This window comes from Strongylocentrotus purpuratus, unplaced genomic scaffold (assembly GCF_000002235.5).
Source record: "Strongylocentrotus purpuratus isolate Spur 01 unplaced genomic scaffold, Spur_5.0 spur5_scaffold_2, whole genome shotgun sequence".
Taxonomy (NCBI): Eukaryota; Metazoa; Echinodermata; class Echinoidea; order Camarodonta; family Strongylocentrotidae; genus Strongylocentrotus; species Strongylocentrotus purpuratus.
In genome coordinates, this window is record NW_022145605.1 from 6,795,047 (window position 1) to 6,805,101 (window position 10,055).

The 10,055-nt window shown below is 38.9% G+C and overlaps 1 protein-coding gene across 1 annotated transcript; it reads left to right on the forward strand.

Moving 5' to 3' along the window:
- The first annotated feature begins 527 nt into the window (after window positions 1-527).
- On the forward strand, window positions 528-5,345 carry LOC762510 (alpha-N-acetylgalactosamine-specific lectin). Its single transcript, XM_001198156.4, has 3 exons — window positions 528-692; window positions 3,332-3,613; window positions 4,369-5,345. The coding sequence occupies exons 2-3, from the start codon at window positions 3,341-3,343 to the stop codon at window positions 4,657-4,659; spliced, it is 564 nt and encodes a 187-aa protein (XP_001198156.3). The 5' UTR covers window positions 528-692; window positions 3,332-3,340; the 3' UTR covers window positions 4,660-5,345.
- Window positions 5,346-10,055: the final 4,710 nt, after the last annotated feature.

The following is a 10,055-nucleotide window of genomic DNA, read 5'->3' on the forward strand; positions in this document are numbered from 1 at the left end:
TATAAATGTCAATCCTTTGCGTTTGCCTGTCCCTTGGGAGCCATCATACATTTTCTACTTTTTCGCTTTTTTGTTGTTGCTGAATTAGGTTCGCTAAATCGCGCTTTTAGGTAAATGTGGTTTCGCATTTAGCAGCAAAAAAAAATCTTTTTTTGCCGGGGCCTTGTTTTGTTTCTTTCTTTTTCTCTTTTTTTTAAGTGGGGGGGGGGGGGGCTCTAGCCCCTAAGCCCCGTCGTAGCGGGGCCTGCTCTTTCTGCTCTTGTGCCTTCCAATGTAAGTTTTTCCGTTTCCAGGATCGCCATTAAATATAATTTTTACAATTGAGCCATTGAAGATATAGCGATTTTCTTTCTTTCTTTCTATTTCTCTTTATCATACTTTTTCCAACAAATTGAGGGGGCTTAGCCCCACCCCCCCCCCCCTCCCCCACCGAGCCCCGCCATTCCGCGGGATCGGCTGCCGACGTGGATAAAAGTGCATGCGCTACCCGCAACACGCTTTCGTCATCTTTGCACCTATATAAATCACCTAAAAGCAGAACATATATTACACCTGATCATTTTAACTACAGCTTCAGTCGTCTACTCATAGTTGACGCCCTAAGTTCATTTCGACGGTACTTCAAATTTGTTTGACGATCGTTTCATAAATTTGGCAACGCTTTCGCTTCGACAAGATTGAAAGGAGATCGGGTAAGACCAACTACTCTTTTCAAGAATGATCACATTAAATTAATTAAGATCGCAAATTCAAACATTTAAAAGCAGTTGCCCGTTGTCGAAATATCAATATTGTATGAATATAGTGGCGTTTGATATTCATACATCTTTCTGTATTGAATGTACTTTAAGCGTGTAGGCCTAGATCATTCAATTGATTAGTATAAAACTAGCTAGTCTCATCCCGTCCATCTTTTTTTGAGGGGGGCATAAGAAAGACCGCATCAATTTGGATGATTTACATACGTGTATAGTTACCTGTTAGTTGAGTTTCATGATAGCAAATTATATCATTTTTTTGGCAGATGTTTCTGTATAGATTAAAAAATCAAATACAAAATATTAATATAATAATAATATATAGTATATATTATATACCTCACTTTAGAAATCCAGCCATCTGATTGGTCGAAATTGGAGTAGTGATTTTAGCCATGTCCGTAAAGAACCGTAAAATACCAAAACCGGTCAATAGTCTTTTGAAAAGCGCCCTAGGGCACTTTTTAGAAGACTATTGACTGGTAGGCACGTAGATCTAGACTGCATAGGGATATATGCGTTCAATCTCAATTGGATGGATTTTAGCACACAAACCTGAGTGGTGCGCGATCAGACACCCTATTGAGACTATAGGTCTCGATAGCGTAAACAAACTTGATTACCATGATTGGTAAGTCGCACATGTATTCTATGACGGTTTTTTGGTATAAACAAGTTATAATGACTGCTTTAATATTCGAGGCATAGTTGTTTTTATAGGCTCTTAGGGAGGTTACATCGTGCAATCGCCCCGAGGCGTGTAAAAACAAATATGTCTCTCATAGCAGTCATTATTACTATAATATAATTCATATACATTAAATGTGACAGCTGAAATACACAAAAAACTGCATATAAAAATAATTGAAACTTGAAAGTATGGAGGTATTTTCAGAGAATCATGATAAATGCAGAGGCCAACTATCATTAGCATAAATGCTTGAGTTGATAACGCCGGCTTCTATTTCCCACGAGAGTTTCGGGCGCCAGTATGAACTCATTTACATACAGCCAATCAGAAGAGTCTAGCTGGGTAGCTAAACCTGCGCATGCGCACATGGTAACCGTTAGGGTTAGTTATAGGGTTATAATAATCATGAAAACCACCTTTCATCAACCCATCGTTAGCTCAATGAGTAAGGACAGCGTAATACAATGTTGGAGTAGGCCTAGTAGGTGCGAATCTAAGTAATTATTCAGTTCTATTTTTGCCTGTATAGATAGTGAGGCAATGCAGGAAATAATCAAAGTCTAATTGTTTGTGACCCGGCTCTTTCCAAGCTGCTAATGACGTAAAACATATTAGCCAAGCTACTGGGGTCCGGAACTCTCGTGGTAAAAACAATGGGAGGGGGGGGGGGTACATGACGCTGTTATAAGGGGCTGTAGGAGAATAGAGTGTCAGGTATCAAGATTTTTTCAGAAAGTAGCCTAAATAAAAAGTGGGAAGAAAGAAAAGAAAGGATTTTCTTATTTTGCAAGTGTATGCATGTGGGTGTTGTGCAGGTGAAGTAAGTGTTCGATTCGTTTTGTTCATAAACTGGTCATTTTACTTTAATTTATATAAAGAAACAATTAAAATCGTTGAGACCCTTGTAATGTTTATAACTATTTGGATATTAAATATTTTGTCATCGAGGCTTTGAATGAATAAAGAGATTAAGAGTGTTTAAAAATTTCAGGTAAAGCCTTCAAAATATCTGGACCATGGTGTCTTATCGATTTATATGCCATAATAATTTTGGGGGATACGTAAATGGAAGTCGGATGAGTGTCGTGTAGGATAAGAATGTATACTACTATTGTGAACAAAAATATTTCGAAATGCCAATAGTATAGTATTAATCCAAAATTAATACATAAAGAGTGCAGTTTGAAAAATGTGAATGTCAACAAATTGTAATGATTTTAGTTAATAAAATATTGGATCAGTATAGGCTAAATAATGTGAATGTGTACAAATACGGAGTGCTTTCTTTTGGAGACGATATATTAACATAGTTTTCATCGTATTACTATTATCCCATATTACAATATTACAATAAGATATGGATGACAAAATAAAAAAATCGTAATGCATAAAGAGTGACTTTTGTAAAAGAAAATATTTGAATTTATATAGAATGCCTATGCCCCTCGAGACTAACATGTAAATGTTATTAATATGACTATTCCATATTAGATTTGAGTTTTGTAACTTCTTTTTCAATTATGGGCATGTCATTTAAAAAAACATTATAATGAAGTAGGCCTACATGTTTAGAGTGTATGTTTTAGAAAAAATATAAATAGTCTTATTACTATTTAGAGAGAGTTTATCGGATTTGAGCCAAGATGGTAAAAAATATCATTTGAAATGTGATTTTTTTTTCTCTCTCTTTGCTTGATTGTAAGATAGAGATGTAAAAATATATATATTGTCGGATATAGATGTAAATGGGATTCAGGTCTTTGCTGGCGTAATAATTTCAGCCCCCCCCCCCCCCGAGAGCATCATTGATGCTGATGAGGATTACCTGGATACAACAAATTATCATTATAGATGTTAATAATTATGAATTATCATTCCACAGGACGATATCATGAAGGTACTCATTTTGATCAGTGTTGTCGCCATGGCGACCGTGGGCAACGCCCTCTACAGCTGCCCTCAGTTCTGGAACTTGTTCGAAGGTAACTGCTACCGTTACCAGGGGGATAGATTGACATGGTCGGCTGCTGAAGCTAGATGCAATAGATACTTTAACAGTGCAGGAATGGGACATCTAGCTTCGATCCATAGCCTTGCAGAGAACCGCTTCGTTTATGAGATGTTCAAATCAAGCGTATCCATAAACGACATTCCAAATTGGGTGGTAGGTTTTTACACTCGTTTTCCCGTTGAAAGTAATGCTAAAGTTTCCAAATATGAGATTGCCATGTTAAATTTCAAGAGATCAAGCGAAGAATTTAACAAGAGGAAGGACTGTTGCCAATTAAAATGAACCTCCTTTGGAAAGACATTAATCCCTCTTTGCCGCACCTGACTCAGGTGAGGTAAATGGATACCCGGCAAGATTAAATCAAATGCATGAGCTCTGTAAAGGCAACAGTGCTAAGCCAGAGTGATAACAAAAGAGCGCCATGAGTGGCAGTGTTTCAGACGTGGGCGCTATATATATATACAAGTATCCAATCTTGTAATTACTATGATCATAATCATCACCGTCATTATTGATATTAATATTGTTGTTGTTATTATGATTAATATAACTATTATTTTCATTATATTATTATTTTTATCAGTATTCTTATTAGAAGTAGAATTACTATTATTATTGTTATCATCATGATAATAATAATAATTATCATTATTATTATTATTATTAATATTATTAATATTATCATTATTAACATTATTGTCATGGAGATAAAAGCGCAATTGTCATAAAACACTAATCCTCAATGACCGACAATCCAAGGGAATAGGACTTCAAGCCGTCGGTCCCCTATTTTGCCAAGAACAAAAGTCCTTATAGTTTCTCCAAAGGGCCACTGTCGATGTTTTATAATGACCATAACATGAATCTGCCTTGCTGATGTAATTTCTCTTCTTTTAATACTTCTTTAGCATAACCCAGTAGACCCCAATCCAATCTACGGGATATGGATCGGACTTCACCAGACTGTGGCTGACGGGCCCTGGAAGAACTCTGACGATACAGACCAGGACAATTTCTTCAGATGGAGGAGTCTAGAACCCAACAACAGCTACTACGTAGGTGAACAGGCGGAAGACTGCGTCCACATCTGGCACTTTAACGATGACTCCGACATTCAACAAAAGTGGAATGACATGTACTGCAACGAGGTGATGTCCTTCGTCTGCAAGATGCCAGCGGACGGACAGATGCGTCGCTAGACCTTTTCCATAGGGGGGGGGGGTAGAGGCCACCGATTACCGACAAAAACTAGCCACCAATTACCCGACAAATATATTAATGCCAATGTGCCAATGTCTACAAATTTAACCCTTATAAACCCGGGGCCCAGGGGCACCCCGGGCACATACAATGATGTGCTCAGATCACTTTTTCTTCGCCCCTGATAGGTTGGGTGTGTTGCATCACACACCCTCCCCGTTAGCGACGCCTCTGCGGACGGGAGTCGTGTGAGTAATAAGGGGTCGCCATTTTCTTTTTGACACAGCGTGAGATTGAGGCTACCGACCACCTGCCTGACAAACTTTAACCAATCATCAATAGTATCTATTTTAGGTGTTAGTTTAAACTCTCTCTCTCTCTTTCCTTCTCTATCTCTCTCTCTCTCTCTATATCTCTCTATTATCTACCTTAATTGATGGCGGGGTACCGAAAACTATTCTATCCTATTCTATGCTAGCTTGACTTGTATGAAAGTAAATTTAAAAAATCTCTTCTTTGTGTCTCTTTCATTTAGGTCAACACGATTGTGTTTAATAAGTACTGCTTAAGTTATCATGATTTTATCTACTGAATAATGATGTGAAAAGAGGTTATTTATAAGCTTTTTACAAGTCTTATTTCTAAGCCAGTATATCTCTATCTAATACAATATTTTTGTTACTTATTGCTGTCTTCTACCTTCCTCCGCCTGTTTTTTTTTTCTTCAAGACCGGCTTTTCTTCAGGACCCCCTTAGGCCTAAAGACCATTGAATAACTTTCCTTCTTTTTTTTACAATTACAAAAGATAATTACATTTGGGGTAACGCCATTAATAATCACATGAATATCTTTAAAAGAACACTGGCTAAACATAATACCAGAGTGTATGAGTTAAATCCTGCCACAGGGCTAGTCCTCATTGTGCCAAGTCACAAATCCCCCCGTGCCAAGTTTATTTTGAGATAATCGGATTAACGCAATGGTACTATCAATACCGTATGCGAAACACTAGGCACAATACAATGGGCATGAACAATAACTGCTATTACGAATGCTTGCAAACATGCAAAAGGCAGCGAAGCAGTTAGCTTGCTCACGTGTACAAAGCACTATAACGGTAGCGTGCATGCAAGCTTATGGCAAACATGGATTACATCAGCATTATCATTTAATGCAACAAAAGCGTTGACAAATTGGATTAATCTTATCAATAATATAACCATCTCTGTAGACAAGGTAGTAGCAGAAAATCGTGTAATAATAATAACATTCGGTTCTTGAATAGCGCATATCACATTATAAAACGTCTCTATATGCGCTTCCAAAGAGTTTTGGAAATTATTACTCCTGCAGCCGTAATCAGCGCACAGTGCATTTCAAGGAGGTACCCATTTACCTCACCTAGGTCGAGTGTGGCAAATGTAGATTAATATCTTGCCAAAGAACATTAGTGCCGCGACGAGACTCGAACCGCGGACCTTGTGATCCACAGTCCGGTGACGTATCGTTTAACTATAAATGATTCGTCACTTGTAAACACGATCGCAGCTGCTTTCGTAAATGTGCAAACATTTAAGATGCTTATTTCGTATTCGAAACATTATTTTTCTATGAGGCATACAATAGGGTATTGACATTGCAACTGAGTGAAAATTGCGCGAAAGTAGTTGAATTATATTTTTGCTTTTCAACATTTTGATCCTCTGTACTTTCTGGCACAATTGGCTAATAAAAAGTGGGAGAAACGTGAATGACATGGAAAGAACATTCTTAAAGTGATGTCCATTGCGCTGTGTGATGTAAATCTATAATGAGCGACAAAGTTGAAAGTGAAGATCACAAGAAACGTTTACAGGCCTTTGTAGACCTCTCCGAACCAGGCGATGAATATCAAGAAGGGAAATCCATCCTTTATAATAAGTTCATTTTCATGAAAGCAGAAAAATAAGAGTTTCCCCAAGGTGACATTAACGATCCACCCAACTTGAAGTTCCCATTCCTATAATAAATACAACTTTAACAAATTCAAAATCGTCTTATTTGTTGTCCGATTTCGTTCAAACTTTCACCAGTCGGCTTGTCTATTTTGTCTCCTTCCTTTTAGTGTAATTTGTTGTTAAGTTTGAATTTTGAATTTCCTTTGAGGGCAATACAAACTATAGGATATATTTGAAATTACTTCCATCTTCATAGCCATTTTAAAGCACACGTGCCGAATGGTCATTATTTTGAAGAGCAAGAAAATCAACAATATGGGGCCGGGAAAGAAACCTTTCATTCGGCCCATTCAGCCAATGGTCGGTGAGCAATCGTGCTGACGTCAACAGTACAACTTTGTCCGTCCCACAGAAAGGATACCCACGCATAATTAACCGCAAGTTGGATATAACTCTTCATTTGACAAAAAAAAATAAGTCAGTAGTTCTTTGAAGGACATCGATTTAAGTAGGCCTAGACCAAAGTTGCAGTTTTGTTTCAGCATTAAGAACCACAACATATAATACATTCAAAGTCAAGTCTGAAGTGCGGTGGCAGTAGTAGGTCCTACACCTTGGTTAATTATGTGGGGGTGCCGCTTATGAGTATATACAATTATGAGAGAGAGGAGAGTTTGGTGCTGTGGGTGCGTTGATGGTAGTGTGTGTGGGTGTGGGGACGTGTGTATTTATTTATGAGGCATACAGAGAGAGAGAGAGAGAGAGAGAGAGAGAGAGATAGGGGAAGTGCGAGAGAGGGGGGGTAGAGTGAGAGACTGAGGGAAGAAAAGGGAGAGGGAGAGAGAGCGAAAAGGGAGAGTGATTTGGGGAAGTGCGAGTGAGGAGGGAGAGAGAGAAACAGAGAGGAGAGGAGAGAGGAAGAGAGAGAGAGAGAGAGAGAGAGAAAGAGAGAGGGGGAGATGGGAAGGGGGGAGGGGGACTTAGTTTTCATAACAAATGTTTTCTTTTTTTTCCTGTTGGACTCGCCTTCTCTTTTCATACATCATGTTATTTATTTGAAAATTCCACCGAGATTCAATATCCATTTGAGAAAAAATAATGTCATCAGCTCGTATCCTTTCTTTCTCTTTTTTTGACCCCCGATATGCGACCGCCACTGTACCCACAAGTTTTGACGACATTTCACTGAAACGTGTGCATTGAAATTGATAACACGCCTCGACTGGAAATGTTGTACATGTATGGTAAAAGGGGTTGTAGTGGTAAATCATGATTGAACAAATATTTCTTGCATTTGAAAAAAATGAAAATATATTTTTCTCGGGTACCTTAAAAAAATTAAAAAAAACATCATAGGCCATACAAACTATACTTTAATGGATTGACTGTATATAACTTGCTTGGACCAAATAAAATGCCAGGGGTAAACACAAATGATACCTTATTATTTCTTACTCCCCTTTCTTCCTTCATTTCTTCCTCCTTCCCTTTTTTTAATTGATGTTGTCGGTGAATATTTTCTTTAGGGATGGAGGATTACCCCCTCCCCCTACCCCCCCCCCCCCCCTCAACACACTCATCGCCAATCTTCTTCTTATTCGTTTGGTATTATAATGGCTATTAGTGAAATTTGACTATTGTTGCCAATTTTTATATAATAATAGTCATAGTTGTGATATATTGGAGGCAAGACAAATGATACACGTCCGACACGGATAAGTTCCAGACTAGGAGTGATCTTTATTAAAGGGGTTTCACTGTGGCCCTGTAGGCTCATTACATAACTTTGTCTGGCATAAACATATACCAGTAGGTGGCGCTATTACATACATTGATATGGATTTACGTTGATCAAGATACATCACATCTTCCCCTTTAAAGATAGCAGGGATCAGTTATTGAAAATCGCGTTTAAGTATACATCAATGTCTGTTAAGTGATATTAGATTGTCTTACCATAATTGTGTTTCTGAATAAACGAATTAATATTTAAGGTGTTGCTGTAATAAAAGCATTTTCCTTCTCTACTATACTCTCTCTTTTATTCTTAGCCTAATTCCTCCAACCCCTTTGCTCATTTTCATACTACATAATACATAATGTATTTAGCTATCCTACCGTTTCGCTAGTCTACACAACATCTTTTTTTTTCAACGTGAAATATGGTAATGTGGTTTTCTTTCCACTTTTTTATTTATTTTTTTATTTTTTAATAAAACAATAAAAAAACTTTTATCAACTTTACTCGCGTTATTGCGAGTATCTCTTAATGCTAAAGATTTGCCTCATTTGTAGTTTATTTAGGTTATTTATGTTCCTATTTGGCCCATCCTATACAGTTGTCATACGGTTATCACTTGTATTTAACATGAAAGTACCAAACGTTCTAACAAGCCTTCATTATGCCTGTCATTATGATTACCAGTGTTAGGATGTGGGCACACTCAGGAATTATTCAGTGTGGTCTTACATATCCAGCCGCTCTGGTGGTTTGGATACTCTTCCACTTCGGGTGGTGGTGGGTTGTGAGGGTGAGATGCTTTCATAACTCTGTGTTTGTTGATGAGGTGGCAAGGTCGCGCTGTCTGGGGGGCTGTCTGGGGCGCTAGCGGGGGAAGGGATTGGAGGCATTGGGCGAATGTGTTTTCGGTTTCGCCTGTATTCGCCTTGCTCTGTTTGAATGACGTAGCTCCGTGGGGTATGTGCTGTGCCAGCCACACATCCTTGTCGCCATGTGCCGGGTTTGGCGCGAAACACGACGTTCTGGTTGGTGCTCAGAGATGGGAGGGGTTTGATTTGAGCACGTGCGTTGTAGTTGGTCAGCTGTTTTCGCTGCCTTTCCGCCAGGTCATCTTGTAGTGGGGGTATGGCCTGAGGGCGGAGAAGGGAGGTTGATACTGGGATGCGACTTCTCAGTAATCTCCCGTTCAGGATTTGTGATGGGGCAAATCCACGCAGACCATCTATGGGTGTGTTTCTGTATTCGAGCAAAGCGTACATCGGATCATTCTTACTCATGTTAGCTCGCTTCATGAGTGTCTTCACCGTCTGAATGCACCGCTCAGCCTGGCCATTGCTTTGTGCATAATGGGGGCTCGATGTGTGATGGGTTATTTCCCACTTTTGCACAAACTCTCGAAACTCGCTACAATCGAATTGACGGGCGTTGTCTGACACAATCATGTCTGGTGTGCCATTTCGCGAGAATATTTCTTTCAAGCTTGTAATGACCTTGTGGGCTGTCATTTCGGTGAGAATCTGAACTTCTGGAAATTTGGAGTAGTAGTCGACTACAAGAAGGTAGTTGGCTCCATCCAAGTGGAAAATGTCAATTCCAAGTTTTGACCATGGTCGGTCAGGTATGGGGTGTGACATGAGGGGTTCAGATTGTTGAGCTTTCCGTGTAGTTTGACATATAACGCATCTGGCTACCTTGTCTTCAATTTGTGCGCTCATT

What these genes read in the sequence shown, in the direction of transcription:
- LOC762510 (XM_001198156.4), top strand. Translation starts at nt 3,341, where the DNA reads ATGAAGGTACTCATTTTGATCAGTGTTGTCGCCATGGCGACCGTGGGC. An exon ending in ACGACATTCCAAATTGGGTG is followed by an intron (nt 3,614 to 4,368) that starts GTAGGTTTTTAC and finishes ATACTTCTTTAG; the next exon opens with CATAACCCAGTAGACCCCAA.